The 20,478-nt window shown below is 39.7% G+C and overlaps 1 protein-coding gene across 15 annotated transcripts; it reads left to right on the forward strand.

The window, feature by feature from the left end:
* Positions 1–436: 436 nt before the first annotated feature.
* Positions 437–18,605, forward strand: elnb (elastin b). Of its 15 annotated transcripts, none has more exons than XM_065287410.1 (54): positions 437–595; positions 1,992–2,093; positions 2,536–2,730; positions 2,895–2,921; positions 3,106–3,330; positions 3,485–3,511; positions 3,641–3,748; positions 3,895–4,008; positions 4,124–4,150; positions 4,264–4,473; positions 4,578–4,607; positions 5,166–5,417; positions 5,495–5,587; positions 6,186–6,233; positions 6,345–6,395; positions 6,473–6,505; positions 6,599–6,673; positions 7,414–7,449; positions 7,556–7,903; positions 8,004–8,030; positions 8,122–8,451; positions 8,533–8,562; positions 8,881–9,039; positions 9,121–9,318; positions 9,900–9,929; positions 10,025–10,363; positions 10,462–10,494; positions 10,575–10,733; positions 10,836–10,877; positions 10,979–11,011; positions 11,090–11,179; positions 11,303–11,383; positions 11,487–11,522; positions 11,672–11,695; positions 11,949–11,975; positions 12,370–12,438; positions 13,169–13,183; positions 13,266–13,286; positions 13,855–13,905; positions 13,999–14,184; positions 14,342–14,437; positions 14,480–14,596; positions 14,770–14,820; positions 14,907–14,954; positions 15,055–15,168; positions 15,440–15,535; positions 15,662–15,703; positions 15,968–16,072; positions 16,339–16,395; positions 16,501–16,542; positions 16,680–17,012; positions 17,165–17,218; positions 17,369–17,425; positions 17,708–18,605. In XM_065287410.1, the coding sequence occupies exons 1-54, from the start codon at positions 520–522 to the stop codon at positions 17,752–17,754; spliced, it is 5,316 nt and encodes a 1,771-aa protein (XP_065143482.1). In that variant the 5' UTR covers positions 437–519; the 3' UTR covers positions 17,755–18,605. The 15 variants fall into 15 exon arrangements, with proteins under 15 accessions (XP_065143482.1, XP_065143480.1, XP_065143471.1 ...); XM_065287408.1 differs by having other exon boundaries at positions 9,121–9,186; positions 9,223–9,318; positions 14,342–14,596; XM_065287399.1 differs by having other exon boundaries at positions 14,342–14,596.
* The last annotated feature ends 1,873 nt before the right edge of the window (positions 18,606–20,478 follow it).

Genomic DNA, 20,478 nt, shown 5'->3' on the forward strand with positions numbered 1-20,478 from the left:
AAATGTTACTTACTCCCCCGTAGGCAGGACAGGAATATATCACATCAAAACCTTATCTGATGTGATTTGTGTCTGCTTTTGATTGAAGAAAGAAATGTTGGACTCCAAGAGAATATCTGGCAGGCGACATTTCTCTTGGTGAGGTAGAATGGTAAATTTTCTCATTTTTTTTCTTTCTCTCTCTCTCTGTGTCCCTGAATATCTTTCTCTGTTTTGTGGCCAAGCCTTTGACTCGTGTTGGCAGAAGTGAACTCACCAGTCGTTTGGGGGAGATTAGGGGTGGGGTCTGAATATACATAATGTACTGTACAAGACCCAAGTGTGTTGGTTTCCCTAATTACGTAGTGTTTCTTCAACCTAACTTTCTTTTTTTAATACCTCATACTGACCCCCCCCCTGCACCAACCCAAACACCCACCCACCCCTTATCCTTCTTGTTCAAGACATGGGTGTGCAATGATTTGCATTTGGGGGATAAAACCCTCAGTTTAGGAGTGGAGAGGGGTATTAGGAAGCAGAATGGTTGGGAGAAAGGTACTTCTGCTTTTCCAAGGATTTCTTCTGCTGGTCTTGTGTAGACCCTCCCTTCAAGGAGGTAAGCTGTCTTCAAACTTCTATTTTGGGGTTTTCTATCTTATTGCATTACAGGTGTACTGCAGCCATGGCAACAACAGCATCCCACATTCACACTGTTGAGTCCATGACTACAGTTAAAATGGTTTTGCATTGTGTTATCCGAATTCTCAATGTTGTGGAGAGAAATATAGGGTAAAAAATGAGCAAGCTACAGTATATCAAAAGTTCGGGAATGCTGGAGTGTATTGCTAAAGTTTAGTTTGTTGTGTGTATCAATGCAACATCTGAGGTCCATTTCCTGCAAAAATTTACTAAGGGAAAGCAACAAGCTGACTATTAGGTATTTGATATCTTATTCAGGTATTTATTAGGTAGTTTTGTACAGGTGTTTAATCATAAACATAATCATTGTTAATGTGACTGTTTGAGCATATGTTAATAGACATTGCAACTTGTTTCCCACATGTCGTGTTTTATTTTGGAGAAGGAACAGTCTAAAACAATGTTCTAGTCCAGATTATTACATCATACAATAACAACCTCAAAGCTTTTCCCAATGGGATTATTGAAGAAAGGACTTTTGCTTTATAATTTAGAGCTCTTGGACAGGGTCAAGAATTTTACTCTCCATGTGATTCAAGTCTATTTTGTGTTTCCCAATCCCTTTAAATCTTAACCATTCCTGTGACTCAGGAAAGAGAACACGCAAACACGACCTCATGTGGTAACATATTCAGTGTTGTTTGAGGGATCACATGAAAGATGTGGAGGGTAGTTATAAGCCCCTGGGTATGTGGCATCAGTACTGAGTAAAAGACTGAATTGTCTTCATAAACTGGTAATGTGTTACAGGAGTGAGGTACTAATATGCACCACCAGGCATAACAACTTAAAAAAAATATGGGATTGCATCACAAATCCAAAATCATGTTCACAGTTTTGCTTGAGAGCAGGTTTTACAGTTTGCATGTGTGTATCTGTTTCAAATTACTTATCATAAAATGTCATCCTGTTTCACATGATATCTTTGTATTCTCTAATTATTTTGGCAAGCTCTCCTGAAATTATCTTAATGCTTTTCCTATTAGTTAAAATGTTATAGTTAGTAGTAAAGCACACAAATGATCACAACTAAAGTACAGTGAAGTGACTTTAAAGTATAAACATACATCTGGAGCAGTTGGCAGCTATCACTGCAGCGCCCTGGGAGCAATTGGGGAAAACATACCTTGATCAAGGGCACATCAGTTGTAACCTTTGATCAATGAGACTCAAACCAGCAACCTTTGGGTTATAAGCCCAACTCTCTAACCATTAGGCCATGACTCCCTGAAAGTCATCTTTATATCCTTGTCTGACATCAGACTTTAACAAATATCTCAAAAAATATTAATACAAATTTTTTTTTATCTCAGGAGTCTTCCTGCCAGCTGGTGGAGGGGGTGGACCTGGATTAGGTGCTGGTGTAGGTGCAGGAACAGGGCCAGGAACTGGAATTGGAATCAGACCTGGATCCGGTGGGTATTTATGGTATTCTTTCAAAATAACTATTTAGAGTGTAATAAATATCTATAGAATGCCAGTGCGTTGATTGTCCTGTCTGGTGCCTTAGTGTAATATAACTAATAAATAACTTATTTTCACAGTTTGCTAACATTACAAATGCATACAATAATGTACAATGTGCTAAAGACAACATTGGCTTGGTCAGACTACAATAGTTATACTGAGTGAGTACATAACACATAGGTCCATTGCTAAATATTGTAAGACTCAGTCATTACAATATTTAAAGCAGGAGTCGGTGAAATTACTGGTCTGTCACCAGGAAAAACAGGAGGAAAGTACTGTTCCTGCATGTTTGTCATTAACTTTAGTTTGAAATCTAAGTATGCATTATGACCTGTCTGCAGGTATTAAACATTTTTGTTTGTACTTTACTTATCTAATTTGTGACAGGCTTTGGAGGTGGTGGTGTAGGTCCTGGGGGACTGGGTGTTGGAGGAATTGGCCCTGGAGGTTCAGGGGGAGTTGGGCCTGGTGGTTTTGGTACTGGGCCTGGTGGTTATGGTACTGGTCCTGGGCAAGGAGGTGGAGGGCTGGGTACAGGAGGACTTGGTGCTGGTGGACTAGGCGCTGGAGGCCTTGGATCAGGTGGATGCAATTTTATTCACTTTTTTAGTGTACCATAAACCATTGATGCAGAATCTAAAGGAACATATTTTAGAACACAAACAATAAGTGATAGGAAGTGGCACATTATCAAGAGTGGAAAATGAATTACTCCTAAAATACCAAATGTGATCTTTTTTTCACAGGGCAATTTGTCAAACCACCTAAAACAGGTATGTTTTAGAAGCATGTTAAATTCTTGATTAATAATATTATTATTAAAAACTGTCCATAGAAGAAATATACATTGAACAATGTAGATTATACTAGTGGTATGGCAATTTTTTCGCAAATGCCCAAATTAGATCTATATTAGGCCAATAAAGGCAGGCTAAAGGTTTATTTGCCATATTACAGGAGGATATGGAGGTCTATCAGGCGTTGGACCAGGAGGCATTGGACCAGGAGGCATTGGACCTGGTGGCGTTGGACCTGGTGGCGTTAGACCTGGTGGAGTTGGACCTGGTGGCGTAGGACCTGGTGGCGTAGGACCAGGAGGCTTTGGACAAGGAGGCTTTGGACCTGGTGGCATTGGACCAGGTGGAACAGGGATTGGACCTGGTTTCGGAACTGCAGGCCTTGGTAATATCTGATATAAAGTAATTTAGTAATTACTGTATAATAACAGTGCAAACCATGGTTTATGAAAAACAGATGGCTAAAAGTGTTCTTTACCCAAACAACTATTTTTTTTACATTTAAAAGCATTTTTTTTAAATGTTGCATTTGTCTTTAGGTGCTGGTGGCAAACCTCCCAAACCAGGTGAGCATCAAGACATCAATAGTCATAAAATGTTTTCTGTATAATTGCAATTTGTATAGTGACCAACTGCACACATTAATTAAATGACATTTTGCTGTAATTTGACATCAGTTTTGCTTTAACACACAGGATATGGGGGTCAAGGTATTCCCATCACTCTTGGAACTGGAGGTATTGGGGGTGTTGGAGGCCTTGGACTCAGGCCAGGTGGTACTGGCACTGGAGGCTTAGTACCTGGTGGGCTACTAACCAAACATATTTGGAAGAAACTTTCAGAATTCTTACTAATAATTTGTATTCAGTCTTAACTATTATACTAAAGCAGGATGTATTTGATTGGTTAGGGTGCAAAATGCAATCAATACATTTTTTTCTTGGTCTAGGTGGTGCAGGTCTAGGCACTGGTTTGGGTTCTGGTGGGTTAAGCCCTGCTGGTGTGGGGACTGGTGTTGGAGGCTATGGCCCTGGTGGAGTCGGGCTTGGAGGAGTAGGAAGAGGTAAGAAATAAAACTAAACTAAATTACAGTATCTATATTTAATTACTCTCTAAAAGTATTTCTAAATACAGTACATTATGTTTTGCTTAACACAGTTATTTTTTCTTGCTTTTAGGTGTGGGTGGAAAGCCCCCCAAAATAGGTTAGTACTTGAAATGTGTTAACCTTGCAGATTTAAAAATCAGTTTAAGTTTTTGATAGCTTTAGTGTTCCTATATATAAAATATTTATAAACAATTTTGTGCATTATTAAAGGTGGTTATGGCCCAGGAGGTGTTGGACCTGGGGGCGTTGGATCTGGGGGCGTTGGACCTGGTGGCGTTGGACCTGGTGGCTTTGGACCTGGTGGCTTTGGACCTGGTGGCGTTGGACCTGGTGGCGTTGGACCAGGTGGCTTTGGACCTGGTGGGGTTGGACCTGGTGGCGTTGGACCGGGTGGCGTTGGACCGGGTGGTGTTGGACCTGGTAAGGCTTTTTTAATATTAAATGCCTTTTTACTGCCTTTCTGTTATGTGTTTCTTTGCTTACCTGCGTATGTATCAACATTCATAAATTCTTCACTGTAACAGGAGCAGGAGGCAGAAAACCTGGGATACCAGGTAGGATTAAAAACTATTCTATTTTTTTTCTTTCGAGTAGACACACCGTGTAAATGATCACAATTTTCATCAGTTATAAATGTTGTCTAATGTTTTCTATAAATGTAATAGATCATTAATTTTAGTAGCTATTATTCTTTGCACTAAGGCACAAAATATGTTGCATTCTACATTGAACAATGTTTATGTTTATTCATTAAGATTCATCTGTGCCAAAGACTTGGTTTAATAAAAAAGATAATGCTAATGCTTAGTACATATTCAGGAACTCTGTGGTCATGTTTATGGCCATGTATGGACATCAGGGGTCACCAATCCCGGTTCTTGAAGAGCCAGTGCCTCTACAGAGTTTAGCTCCAACCCTAATCAAACACACCTGAAGCACCTTAATTAGCTTAATTGGAGCTAAACTCTGCAAAGACATCGCCCCTCCAGGACCAGGATTGGTGACCACTGCTGTACATATTTACCTTGTAAAGCAGATTACACAGAGTACATTAGCTGAGATTGTAGAGCTTCTTCATGAATTTCAGAGAAACTTTATTGCCAAACTTTTAGGATATGGTGGGCCTGGGGGCTTTGGGCCAGGATTTGGTGGGACTGGATTTGGAGCAGGTGGTGCAGGAGTTGGTCCAGGTGGGGCAGGATTTGGACCAAGTGGTGCAGGAGTTGGTCCAGGTGGGGCAGGATTTGGACCAAGTGGTGCAGGAGTTGGTCCAGGTGGGGCAGGATTTGGACCAGGTGGGGCAGGAGTTGGACCTGGAGGCACTGGAACTGGGCTTGGTGGAACAGGTGTTGGACCAGGTGGAGGTAGGGTAAATTTGTTTATAAAGTGATCATTATGTTTATCAATAATTTATAACCTTTAAATCCTTTAATGATCCTAGCACCATTTCTCCCTCAAACTGGAATACCGGGTCCTGGAACTGGGGTAGGAACTGGGGGCAAAGTCGGAAAGCCTGGAAAGGCACCAGTACCAGGTAACTTTTGTAGATAAAACAGCTTTAAAGGGACATTTAACTTTTTTTGAAAATATGCTCATTTTCCAGCTCCCCTAATGTAACATGGCTGCAGCAGGCGTAGTGATATTAAGCACTGCCCGAAAATAGTCTCCTGCCATTGAAAGTGACCAAGTGGACTATTTTTGGCTGCTGCGTAATATCACTACACGTGCTGCAGCCATGTTACATCAGCAAAGTCACTGATTATTACACCAGTTTGAGAGTATAGTTCCTAGCCATATCTGCTGGAGCTTGTAATTTTCTGTCGGCCTTAGTATATGATGTAACTACAGAACAGTCAAGTTTAAAATAGGACAAATATCAAAACTCTTTGGTTATTTGTAGAGCAATGCTAATGGTCTAATCCGATTCCCTGGATTGTGCTAAGCTATGCTAAAAGTGCTAGTGCCAGACCGGGAGATCAGCTGAATGGATTTTAAAACTGTAAGAATCAAATATTTAACTAGGGGAGCTGGAAAATTAGCATATTTTCAAAAAAAGTGGAATGTCCCTTTAATGAACCTTTCATGAGTAAGCACTGATTTTGTATTTTCTCTATTTGCAATCCCTCAACAAGGCATTGGGATACCTGGGCTATACCAAGGAGGTATAGTTCCTGATCAAGGTGAGTAAATATTTCATGTTTCTGTATTTTTCAACCTTAATTAAGAAGTTTAGGTGTTCTTAGATTTATTTGCACCTATCACCAGCACTTAATTTTTGTTTTTATTTGAAGGTTTTGGTGGTAGAGGTGTTTTGCCAGGTGTAGCTACTGGATCTCAAACTGGTAAGCTTATGTTAACCACTGGTAAATGCATTTATTTATCGAGCAATCAAATTGAATTCTTTCTCAAATTTTTACAGGTCAGGTTGGTCAAGATGCACTCGGAGCCAACGGTAAGATATAAAGTAATTAAAAGAACAACTCGCTAAGAAAAGTATGCTTGTCTACCATAATAAGCTAAATTTTTGTCTTTTGTCATGATGAAGGAGTCCGTGGAGGCTTTGGTCAACAATTACCAGGCGTGTTCCGGGGATATCCACTCATATCACCAAAGTCTGGAGGTATCAACGAACATTTATTAAAGCTCCTATAACACACTCTGTTTCTGCATATCTGGTGTTAATCTTGAGTACCTAGAGTAGTATTACATCCTTTATATCTCCAAAGAGTCTTTATAAGATTTATAAAAGACAGATCAGCATAACACAGAATTCTAACTAGCCGATTGCAACTCATGTCCCGGTTGGGACTTTTCAACGAAATCCAGCGTTAAAGACACACACGCAAAACTCTGCTGGTACCCCGGATAAACAAACTATATCTATTGTTTCCATAAGGCTGGCTTACTTTTTCCTTACATCCAAAAACACACTTCTTTTGTGCCATTGTTGAGTTTTGATATAAAACAAAGCTGTCACATAAAGTGACTTCTAGCACCCTTGGTTTTCGCTCTCCCACTGATTGACGTGTGGGCGTGTTTTTCCAGGGAAAGTGTCCATAAAAGAAATTATATTTAAGGTCTACCCATGCTACGTAAGATATACCCATGTTCGAAAAAAACTATTATAAATACTGTGAACCCCCCCCCCATGTATTGATTAATTCATATAACCCCTTTAGTTATTTATGTTAGATCAATTAGATTAGTGAATATTCATATAGAGAGTTTTTATCATATATCATATTTGGCCTTCAGCAGTTATGGCACGGCTAATAAATGTAGCTAAACCACTCATTGTTTCAAAAGAGATTTATTTTTAAAAGCTTATTAATGGAATTTTCTATTTCTACCTTATTCAAGGTGCTGCAAAGTCTCAGGCCAAAGCTGCCAAGTATGGTAAGCCCATACAAAATGTAAAGTCTATATGAGAAGAATACTTTTACCATTTAACAGTTTTTTAGAACAGGGTTTGCCAATTTGATTTTGTAATTTTGCTTTTCAGGGGCTGGTGGTGTGTCTGGACTAGGTGGTGGACTTGGTACAGGAGGTGTACCAGGTGCTGGTGGCATACCTGGTGCTGGCGGCGTACCTGGACTAGGTGGCGTACCTGGTGCTGGTGGTGTACCTGGTGCTGGCGGCATACCTGGTGCTGGCGGCGTACCTGGTGCTGGCGGCGTACCTGGAGTAGGTGGCTTTCCAGGTGCAGGTGGCTTTCCAGGTGCAGGTGGCGTTCCAGGTGCAGGTGGCGTTCCAGGTGCAGGTGGCGTTCCAGGTGCAGGTGGCGTTCCAGGTGCAGGTGGCGTTCCAGGCTCTGGCTTCATTCCTGGAGCTGGTGGTGCCTATCCTGGTGGTAAATATTTGAATGATATGATTTGGATTCTTGGATTATGAAATAAAAATCAATCAAACTTTCTGAAGTCTTCTAATATCCATGTTTTCTCTGTCACCAGGAGCTGCGGCAAAAGCTCGTAAATATGGTAAGAAAACCTCAAGATTCAAGCTAAACTCCACAAAAAAGGGAAAAAATCTACTTTTCTAAATTCTAATTTTGGGTTGTTTATTTTTCAGCTTCAGGGATAGGAACTGGAGCTGGGGGACTTCCTGGTTCTGGTTTAGGAATGGGTGGTCTTGGAGCTGGAGGACTTCCTGGTTCTGGAGTGGGTGGGTTTGGAGCTGGAGGACTTCCTGGTTCTGGAGTGGGTGGGTTTGGAGCTGGAGGACTTCCTGGTTCTGGAGTGGGTGGTGTTGGAGCTGGAGGACTTCCTGGTTCTGGTTTGGGAGTAGGTGGTGTTGGAGCTGGAGGACTTCCTGGATCTGGAGTGGGTGGTCTTGGTGGACCCTTCGGTTCTGGTTTAGGAACTGGTGGTCTTGGGTCTGGGCCTGGAGTTAGTCCTGAAGGTAGATAGCGTAAATGTATTATTTAAAAATGTATATTGTCATTAACAGCATAGTAATGTCTACAATGTGTTAATGTTTCAGGATATGCTGCAGCAAAAGCCAGAAAATATGGTAAAACACCATACATTCAGCATGTTACAATAATATATATATGTTGGTGTGCAATGCATAAATGTAAATGCTGTAAATGTTAATGTATTCATTATAAATGTAAATACCCAGAAACAGTGGTTAAGGAGCCCTGTCCTATTTTACCTGTCTTGTAGAGTAAATTGGATAGAAATCATATACACCTACAAACACAAAATTAAACAATATATAGGTAAAATGAGATAAATGTACCCATAATTTGTCTTCTGAGCTCCATCTTGAAAGTATTGATAATTTATTCCAGTCATAGAATAGAATATTATCATATTTCTGTTGCAGCTCAGCTTGGAAGATCTGGCGGGGCTTTGGGTACTGGAGGCCTGCCAGGTGGAGGTGGACTTGGGACTGGTGTACAACCTGGAAGTGGACTTGGTGGTTTTCCTGGTGGAGGTGCTGGAGGACTTCCTGGGGGTGGAGCTGGAGGACTGCCTGGCTTTGGTATCTACAGTCATATTTTATCATGTAAGATGTATAGCAGGTTTTGGAGTTATTAATATTAAATTCTCTGATGCATTGCAGGATATGGACCAGGAGCTGGTGTGGGACCAGGAGCTGGTGTTGGACCAGGTGCTGGTTTTGGACCAGGTGCTGGTTTTGGACCAGGTGCTGGTGTTGGACCAGGTGCTGGTGTGGGACCAGGTGCTGGTGTGGGACCCGGTGGAGCAGGTTTCGGACCTGGACAAGGAGTCTTTCCAGGTGGTGGCTATGGACCTGGAGGTAAATTGGTGTGCCCACTGATAAATAATGCAATTCTTAATAGTTGTGGAAGAACAAGCTCTTGGAAAGCTGAGCTAATTGGTGCTCTTGTAGTAGCCTTTATCTATAGTTCCAGACTTCAAGAGGGTATATTTTATGACCACATTGCTGGTACAATACTATTAAGCTTTTGCACAGTTGAAAATGGAAACATGCTCTGGCTCTATGTCTCATATGCATGGGGTAGCTGTCAAATTCCTCAGTCATCTTCCAAATCATTACAGAAGCTGTTTAACTTCAGGGCCATCAATGCATTTTCAAGCAGGTGAATGACATAGGTGAAGATTTTGAAGTCCATGCTCAGATCTTCTTGTCCTCTTGTGACGTAACTAGTTGTCAGTGTAGTAAAAGGTAGAAAGTGGTGTAAGATTAAGAGCTTGTTCCAGCAGAAGCACAGGTGGGGTTTTAAGGCTAAGAAGTGGCCTGACAAATAAATACTGGTCTTAGCTATAAGTCTTAAGGAGTCACAGCAAACATGAATTGTACATTGCTAAAAAAGCAATGCAACATCACTGCGCTAATACTGACTTTTTAAATTCTAGGATATGCTGCGGCCAAAGCTCGCAAATATGGTAGGGAAAGTATAAATATTCTTTGTCTAAATTTAGAGTCCATGTAGAAATATACCACAAATTACACTTTATCCATACATTTCATAATCAAAAAGGTGTTCCTGGTGGAGCTGGTGGAACCGGATTGCCTGTAGGGTTAGGAGGAGCACTTGGTGCTGGAACAGGTGTAGGAGGAACTGGACCTGGAGGAGCACCAGCTGGTGGTTATGGACCAGGAGGGGCACCAGTCAGTGGTTATGGACCTGGAGGGGCACCAGTCAGTGGTTATGGACCAGGAGGGGCACCAGTCAGTGGTTATGGACCTGGAGGGGCACCAGTCAGTGGTTATGGACCAGGAGGGGCACCAGTCAGTGGTTATGGACCAGGAGGTGTGCCTGTTGGTGGTTATGGGCCAGGAGGTGTACCTGCTGGAGGATATGGACCTGGCTCTGGAGGCATGCTGACATTACATTATATATGCAATTTAGGTGTTGTATGTTCTTTTTTCACTGCTAAATTGCATTGATTTTCTTTCATCTGACTTCAAATGCAGCATATCCAGGTGGACCCAAGGCCTTAAAATATGGTAAGATATTTTAAAGCATGTAGTTAATCAACAAAATTATAAGTGGTCAGTTTTAAAGTTTTTTCAAAATCACTGTGTAGGTGCTGCTGGCGGTGCAGGTTCTCCAGGAATTGGTCTGCAGGGTAGGGTGGGAACAGGTCCCGCTGGAGGAGTTGGAGCAGGAGGAGGGCCAGCTGGTGGTTATGGTGCTGTTGGAACAGGAGGTGGGCTTGTACCTGGCTATGGGACAGGGGCTGGAGGTAATTTAAAAGTCTGTAATAGTTACAGTAGTTTACAAAGCTAATACAAGAACTTCATACATATTTGAAGAACTTCAAAAATCAACTACTTCTCTGTTTCAGTTCTGCCTGGAGGCATTGGCACTGTATATGGGGGGTTTGGAGGTGAAGATTTAAAAATGTTCTTAGACTTTAAAATGATAACCGAACAGTTTAGTTTTTAATTGTTTGGTGAAACTGCTGTTTTGTCATCTTTCAATCTAAAGGTTATGGAGGTGGACAAAAACCACCTAAATATGGTAAACAATTTACCTTTAATACTTCAAAGACTATAATAAAGACTAAGGTTTAACCTCATGTATGTGTTTTAAAAAAAGGGCAACCCGGGGCTGGAAGTGTGTCAGGTGTGTTAGTACCAGGAACAGGTGGAGCTGGGGCCACAGGCGCTGGAATTAGACCTGGAACTGGTGGGTGATTAGTTACTGGAGAAAAAGGACAAAACTAAAGTTAACTTAACTAAACAGTTCCAGGGAATAAAGCCAAAAAGATATTTTTTTATTGTTTTATTCCAATTCTCATTTTAAATCCAGGTGGTGTGCTTGGAGGAACACCTATTCCAGCCAGTTCAGCGTCTACCAGTACAAATCAATCTAAAGCTGGAGTTGATGGCGGTAATGCAGTTCATTTGGAATGTCCTTAATAACAATATATAACAATATGCTTGGGTGTAGTATCCATAACAGTGTCATAACTATGAGTCTTACCTGTCATCAGTGATCAGCAGCCCTGATGGTGGAACCAGTGGTCCAGGTGAGTTATTCTTGCTTCAGCACGACATATAAAATTCTTAAGAAAAGTGTCATGATGAAATAAAGAGTTTATATAACTTTTTCCAGAATAACTTTATATATTTACTTTCGCTCCCAAATTGTAATTGCAATATTTTGTTGAACATGCAGGTGGAACAAAAGCTCCCAAGACTGGTAAGAACACTTGGTCACTTTTCTTTTAATGCAATCCATACACAGCTAGTTAACAGTGGGAAAAATAAAAAAAGGGTCCTGTGTAAAGATGTTTTTAGATTATCAATTTGTAGGCCAAACAGGAAGGATAATTCATGATGCAAAAATGCTAGTTAGCATCTGGATTTTGACAATTGTCCTTTTGATATTTTGAGAAAATTAGCAGGTGTTTTCACCTTTTAGCTGTTAGTTTATTATCATTTTAACTTCACAGAATCTGGAGGATCAATAGAAGGATCAGGTGGGTCTGTTGAAGGTGGTCCGGGTGAAGGTATGCATTTAATCAAAAACCTTCACCCTTTCTGTTCCTTTTTGGTGGAATGAGCTGCCGACCTTCACCCAATCTGCTGAGACCACAGCTCTTCTGCAAACACCTGACTGATCCACAACCATAAACAAAACCCCCACTATATCTCATCTTAAAAAAATAACTTCTGCTCTAGCTTGTGTACTAATCCTGCTCGTACTCTAAACTTGGCACTTTAGGTGTCTCCTAAATAAATATATAGAAATTAGCAACATAGAAATTAGTTTACTGCCTAATGTTAACTGGATGAGTCCAAAGTGGTCAAATTCTGGAATTTAAGTGGTGTTTACTGGCCTTGTATTTTTTCTGTTTTTGTTTGTCATTGAAGGTGTTACTGGTGCGCAGACTGAAATTGATTTATTTGATGGCGTTAATGGGACAGGATCACCCATTTCAGGTACACCTTTCATCTGTTGGATTTTGGCTGTAACTCACATTTAATAATGATTATGGTGATAAATGATTTAAACACAATATCTGGCCAACTGCACACCATTCATTGAGTCATTGGCTGCGTTCGAAACCACCTACTTCCATACTATATAGTAGTAGGCGAGACAAGTAGTTTGTCCGAATTCATAGTATTTGAATAACAGTAGGCGGAAAGTACCCAGATGGCCTACTACTTTGAACCGAAGAGTTCATTTAATAGACACTTTGCTATCCCGTGATCTCCCAGGAGAGGAGTTATCCAAAGAAGAAGGGGCGTTGTTAAAAAATTTCCAAAAGCCGTAATGCTGCTCTATTCAAATGCAAATACATATATTATGTTTAAATTGCACTGGTTCAACGTCATTCCAGTTAACGACTACCTTGTTATTATGACGACGTATGTCACGTGATGTATCAATATGGCAGATGTAGTACATCTGAATTCATTCATACTATCCATAGTACCTACTGTTTTTATGGTCAATTAGTACTTCATCTAATTCAGTACCTACTGTCACAGTATGCGATTTCGTACACAGCCATAGTGTGAAGTATCACAGACTGCTTTTAATTTGTTGTACACAGGAAGAAATGTGTGTAGGTTCGAAATTATTAATGAGAGCTTATAAAGTGTTTAAAGGTGTTGTGCTAAAATGTATGAAATTAATTACCAAATGTTTATATTTTACTTTCAGATAGAACTGCTCCAGGTTTGTAATAATTTATGTTTTATTATTGATAGTTAGTCCAAATAAAATTAAGTTAACTGAAAACACAACCTTACCTTTACAGGTGGAACAGGAGCACCAGAGGGTAAGATATGAGTTCAACTTAAAAAATAATAAAATAATTATATAATGACAAACAGATGGTCACTAAACTCAATATAATATTCTTAACGTCTGTAGTTGGAACAGGAATAATTTTTTTAAACATATAAAGATATTTATTTCCCGTATTTGACTCACCTTCATCGTGTTTAAGTCACAGGCAGGCGCTAATGTTGCAGCTCCCTCTAGCGGTGGATGAGTCTCTTACATGCGGATGTAGTTGCTACTAAACAGTATATTAAAACGGATTATTTTGGATTTGGAAATTATTAAGCTTTTAAGTTTATGCAAACAAAATTTTTAAGTATTCAAAAAATTTAAACACTTACGTCAAAAGAGCAGATAACAATTCACTTCCGGTCAAAACTGTCAAGTTCAAGTCGTGACCACTGTCATTCGGGAGACCGAATAAAAGAGCGAATTGTTTGGTCTCACAGGATTGTGAAGCTATGGATAACATTCAAATACTAATTATAATCTTAAAACTAACGTTTAAATCTATATCTAAAGTTAACTATACATTCTAACATAAATACATTTGTGCTCCTTAGGAGTTGATGTTAGTGGAACCCTACCACAGGTCACACCATTAACATCACCAGGTACTCTATACCCATTACTCTTAACGAATCTATAGAGAAAAAAAAAACTTAACCTGTTTGGTTATGCATTCTATTTTATTTATTCTGTTGTAGGCACTGCAACTTCTAGTGGTCATGTTGTAGCTGGACGTGGAGATACTCCAGGCACTATTGATGGAGGACCAGGCAGGGTGAGCGGTGGTCCAGGTGGGGTCAGTGGTGGACCAGGAGGAATTTCCACTGGTCCAGGAGGAGTTGCTGGAGGTCCAGGAGGAGTTGGCGGAGTCAAACCTCCTAAAGGTTATTTACCGTTAAAATATTGACTCAAATGACAAAAATGTCCTCACCTAATTTATTTGCATTTCACACTGTGAAATTAATCTTGAGCCTGTTTAGTTAAACCATTTAAATGTTTGTATTTCAGTTTGAAACTATTAAAACATGTTTCTTTTAACAGCTTATGGAACAGGAGCTCTTGGTGTTGGAGGTGTTGGTCCAGGTGGAGTAGGAGGAGCTGGACTTCTGCCTGGAGGTGGCGCTCCTTTATCAGGAGGTGCTGGTCTGTTTCCAGGAGGTGGTGCTCCGCTATCAGGAGGTGCTGGTCTGTTTCCAGGAGGTGGTGCTCCGCTATCAGGAGGTGCTGGTCTGTTTCCAGGAGGTGGTGCTCCGCTAACTGGGGGTGCAGGCGCTGGAGCACAGAAACCAGGCAAAAGTAATCAAAGCAAAACTTCATTTAATTGCACAGTGCTTGATACTTTTAATCACTATGGATGAATTTAAATGTTGTAGAATTGAAAAAATAAAGGTGCTATTCACTTAAATAGATTTCTTGTAAACAACTTACAATTAAGCGTGTGTTATGTAAATTTCCTCTTTATAATTTAGGTTATGGTGGATTTGGAAGTTTAGGACCTGGTGGTATCCAGCCAGGCACTGGTACAGTTAGTTTCTTGTTTTTTTACACACTAGCATCGAAAATGTTGGTTTTGTTGTGCTAAACTTTATCATATTATGTTTCGCAGGCCTCAGGTTTCCAAGTGGGGCTGCAGTGGGCATCAAACAAGGAAAAGGTATCAGTAAACTTTCTTTTTATTTCATTTACAGTCTGCATTTAGATGGTGCTTTTATTCAATGTGAAAAACATAATTTCCCTATTGCTTTTGGTGAAAGCTTACGGAGGAGCAGGCCAGCTTGGTGGGCTTGGAGGCCCAGGCGGATATGGAGCAGGACCTGGTGGATATGGTGCTGGTCAGGGTGGTTATGGTGGTGGACAAGGCGGTCCTGGTGAGAAGTGTTGCTCTCTTAGATTTTATATATTTACACTTTGTTTTCCTTTTAAATAAAGTTTCTGTTTTTATATCATGGCTAAATTAGATTCATAGGAAAGGAATTTTGCAAACGCACAACTATGTTTTAAATTCGTTTTTTTAAGCTTGGCTTGGTTTTGGTCCTGACACAGTTAAACTACCCAAAAGTATCTAAGCTAAAATTGTAATAAATAAAATACCTAAACATTTATTGTTTATGCAAAACTAATAATCACACACCTTATCAGGCTATGGAGGAGCTGGACAATTTGGTGGGGCTGGAAGAGGTCCTGGAGGAGTTGGTGCTGGTCAAGGAGTAGGACCAGGAGGAGTTGGAGGACAAGGTTGGATATCACGTATCTTAATTCAAACTCTGCAAGTAATGCTGAAATCTTTTCAATGTTAATACATGCATTAGGTACACATTTATGTGAGGTCATAAATTGTTGATATAATGTTTTGTTGTGCAGGTGCCAGATATCCAGGTGCAGGCATGGGAGCTGGGAAAACAGGTACTTATTTCGTAAAATATCAATGTACTGTATTTATGAGACATGATCATTTCCCATGAATAGACCTACAGAACTAATTATTCTTGAATTCTGGTAGAAAGATGCTAAATATGTGCAGAATTGTTCAGGAAATTACGTTTTTTGATAAATTATGATTTAGGTTAATCTGAAAATATCTGACAACCATTAAATTAAAAGAGTCCTGAAATTATTTGCTATTATATAATGCTGTTGATATCATTTGACATGTTGTTTATATTGTAGGTTATGGAGGTTTAGGTGGACAAGGAGGTGTGGGAGGTTTTGGAGGAGCGGGTGGAGTCCAAGGAGGTTTAGGGGGAGGTCCTGGAAGCCCCTTAGGAACTGGAGGTAAATTATTTTAAAGGGGACATTGATCTTTTTCACATTTTCTAGGTTCATTCTAGGTTCATCATTTTCATGATGATATGTCCCCTTTAAATAAGGATTCAACTGTTGTCTTAAACTATGATGTTTTTGATTTTTCATATTGTTTGCAATATAAATAATATATTTTGAAAAATAATATATTACATATGTAGTACACAGTACTGCATAATATGGATATATTTCATGTAAGAATTACATTAAATAATGTTGATTCTGTTTTTTATAAGGTCTCAGGTACCAAGCCGGGGCAGGAATAGGGAAACCTGGTAAACCAGGCAAACCAGGTAATTAAATGTACTCAGTATTTTGCATGATTTTGTCCAAAAATAACTATAATAACTATATCAGATGGACCATTTTTATTAAGTTTCCTATGCATTTTTTTAAAGGTTATGGCACAGGTGCTTTGAGTGGTCAAGGCTATCAGCCAGGTCAGTCATTACATCATTCCCAAATCCTCCTTCTCTTTTGCAGAAACACCTTTTGTTTCTCTTGATTTCTTGTATAAAATGTTTTGAATGATCCAGCATCTGCATATTAAGTTACAGAGGATCTGTATATCTTGCAGGTGGTGCTGGGCTTGGATACGGTACTGGCGTAGGTCCTGGTGGTGCTGGATACGGTACTGGTGTAGGTCCCGGTGGTGCTGGGCCTGGATACGGTACTGGTGTAGGTCCCGGTGGTGCTGGGCCTGGATACGGTACTGGCGTAGGTCCCGGTGGTGCTGGGCCTGGATACGGTACTGGTGTAGGTCCCGGTGGTGCTGGGCCTGGATACGGTACTGGTGTAGGTCCCGGTGGTACTGGTCCTGGATACGGTACTGGTGTAGGTCCCGGTGGTGCTGGTCCTGGATACGGTACTGGCGTTGGTCCCGGTGGTGCATATCAACAACAATATCCAGGTAAAATGCAAACTGAAGTGGTGTTTGATGTTTGTAGTGTACGGATAAATGTTGGTTGGTTAAGTGACATTTCTTTGTTCGAGTGCATTACATCAGTCACTATCTCTTTGGTTTAGCATGATGACTGAAAGTGTTTTCATTATCTAATGTAGGAATTGGTGGTGGTGCTGGTGGACCTGGAAGTGGCCAAATGAAATCTAAACAAGGTAAGATACCAACACAGTACACCAGTGAAATGAAATTTTAAATAAAACTAGTACTCATCAACAGTTGGCATACGCCCATCCGCTATCCACAGACCACATTGGTTTCTGGTGGTTTTGTGTTTTACTGCATTTGTGTCTGTTTTTTTCTAGCGAAAGCAGCCAAATACGCAGCACTTCAAGGCTTTCTAGGTGCAGGAGGCTCAAGAGGTACTTAAGCAAATATAAATGGTCTCAATTTTCATCTTTTATTTGATGCATGACTCAAAAGCCTGTAAGGAAATCAAACTATTAGGCATACAGAGTCAGCACATTGCTATTAAAGGATGTATGTTGGTATCTCAATAGTAAATATCTGTACCAAATAATACGTATTAGGATCTTTTCTAAGGGTACCACCCAAGTGACAGCCCCCTTTATATGGCTACAGATTGCTGAAATGCCTTTTTTGTGGTGGTGGTGTTGGTGACTAAGCTGTGTGTTTTCCTGCAGGTGGCGCAGGATGCCCTGGCAAATACTGCGGATTGAAGAGGAAGTGAGATCCCAGCAGTTAGAAATGACCTCATGATCAACAAGCGGTGCTACTGCCTAATCTCAAATGCACTTTTTACAGTTAAAATGTAATGATGGTGCGTGACAGAGACTTTGAAAATACAATGGTGCGAACTAAACCGGTGTCGTGAACCTCTTTGCACTGTGTAGGATCTCGTTGCTATAAAACTGCATTTCCTTAACAAAAAAAAGCTTTTAAATATCTATGTATATTTTTTCAAATCGGCCATGCCAGCATATTCAAGCAGACCACACGGCTGCAGTTATGCCCATTCCTCTTTAACAGCCTTCTCAGTTTCTCATTCACACTTACTGTAAGTAGCTGAACATCCAGACACATGACGTCTAGGGACGTGCCGCTGCTATTTCAGGATGAACCGTGACAGTGAAGGCAGCAGTGTCATAGGCTACGCATTTGGTCCATCTTTATGTATTTCCCTCTAGTGCTGTACAGTATGGGGAGCCTTCTCTCTTTATAATACTTAGTAACACATTGTTTGTTTGTATTATTTTAACAATTATTAAATTAAAATTTGTTTTTAAGGATATCTATGCATTTAACCTAAATATTTTTGGGGTTTGTAAGGGATATTGTGTTGTGGATGGTATTTCTGTGTTAAGTGCAACTATTCAAATGTGATCTGTATGTATGATCATGGAAATTCATCTAGTCGACTGTCTTGCAAGTTTATTTGTTTCACCATTGAGCTTCAGTTGGGTGCACTTGTTACTTAAAATTTTGTGAACTCCATTCAGTTTACAGATTTTTTGTATGACTTGATTTTGATTGGGCCTTTTATGCATCAAATGTTTCTAAAATAAATTGTGTAAAACCAAATCTTGTTTTCACCTGTTTTACTATTATGCATGCATCTACTCAAAAAATACAGCTTTGTACCTCAGAGGTACATATTGGTACCAAAGGTCTACATATCTGTAGCTAATGGTACTAGTGGTGGGCAAAGATTGATCACATACAAAATAAAAGTGATTTTTTTGCAAAATATATAAGTGTGTGCTGTGTGTATATATACACACACATACATACACACACACGCATTCATGTGTGTATTTAAGAAACATTTACATTTGTATATTTATTCATTTTATATATTTTGTATATTATATATAAATAAAATAACAATAACAATTTTCTGAAATGTATACATGTATGTGTGTGTGTGTGTGTGTGTGTGTGTGTGTGTGTTTAATATTACACACAAAACACACTTATATATAAAGCAAAACTCACTTTTATTTTGTATGCGATTAAATGCAATTAATCTTTGCCAACCACTAATTTAGGATCTTTTTAAAGGGTAATGCCCCATATATATTTTGGCCATTTTATTCGGACAGTACGCACGGTGTTGAAGAAAACCACGGTATATAATAACTTCTTGATGCAATACAAAAATGCTTTATGTTTGTAAAAATTTATACAATTTTAATCAAATATATTTAACAAGAGAAAATGATATAACCATCATACTCTTTAAAAAAATGTTTACAAAAAGAAAGTGTTTTTTTTTTTTTTTTTTTTTTTTAAAGAAAGTCTCACACTTTTTGCATTGACTTGACATCATAGATTGCGTAACTTTTTGAGTTTTACAATCATTTCAGTTATTGCAAACCATTGGCTCTCAGGATACTCCGGTCTCACGTATTCACCGTGAGACACACGCATTTCGGTCAGTTCACACGTTCACACGGCACACCTTATTTCTCACGATTTGGCGCAGGCATAAGCAGGGCATTTCTGCCGAGTTTAGACGCAGCACCGTAAGAACTGAGAAGCAGATGACATCAGAGTACCGCGAGAAATCTTGCGGAGAAGGCTAATTTCAAACCGCTCTCGCGTTACTCTGATGTCATCCATTTGTCTTTCTTGCATCGCCTCATGAAGTCGTACACACATATTATGCATCCAACCAGGCAATCAGAAAGAAATGAGAAGTTGTTTCTGGTTAAATGATATTATCCCGATGCAAGCACGTTCGTTACTAACATGGATTTAACGGAGTGGAAGTTGGATGTACAAGATCCGATGAATGCGGTAGACGTAAGCCATTTTTAAGCATTTTGATTTTACGATTCCTGGATGAGATCATTGCCTTTGACCAAAGACAATGAGAGCTAATATTGGGGAATAAAGCCAAATTCGTGCTAAATTATTATTGATTCAGTCAAAAACTCCAACAGCTTTGCAACCAGAAGCTTTAGTTACCTGAAAGTAAGAAATGTACTAGAGGCTTCCTGAAATTAATGTACACTCTAAAAAAATGCTGGGTTGTTTTACCCTATGGCTGGGTAACTATTGGACAGAACACATCGCTGTGTTAAAATGACCCAAATGGTATAAATTAACAATAACCCAGCAGTTTGGGAAAACTGAACTTCGTCTAAAACCAAGCCAAATTTTAAGCTATGTTTCATGTAAATATTAGCATTGTGTCAAATGTTTTTCCCAAGCCAGTGTTGGGTCGAAAATGGACAAACCCAAACTGTTGTTTTAACCCTTTGTTGGGTCACATTCAAACATATCATGGGTTAACCCAATGGACAAACCTAACCTGTTGGGTTGTAATTAAACCTACCCTGTCGCTGGATTGTTTTAACCCAATGCTGGGTTGTTTTAACTAGAGGTGGGTTAATACCACTTTTTCTATATCGATCCAATTTTGATACCTGAATTCTGAGTATCGACCGAT

This window comes from Paramisgurnus dabryanus, chromosome 18 (assembly GCF_030506205.2).
Source record: "Paramisgurnus dabryanus chromosome 18, PD_genome_1.1, whole genome shotgun sequence".
Classification (NCBI taxonomy): Eukaryota; Metazoa; Chordata; class Actinopteri; order Cypriniformes; family Cobitidae; genus Paramisgurnus; species Paramisgurnus dabryanus.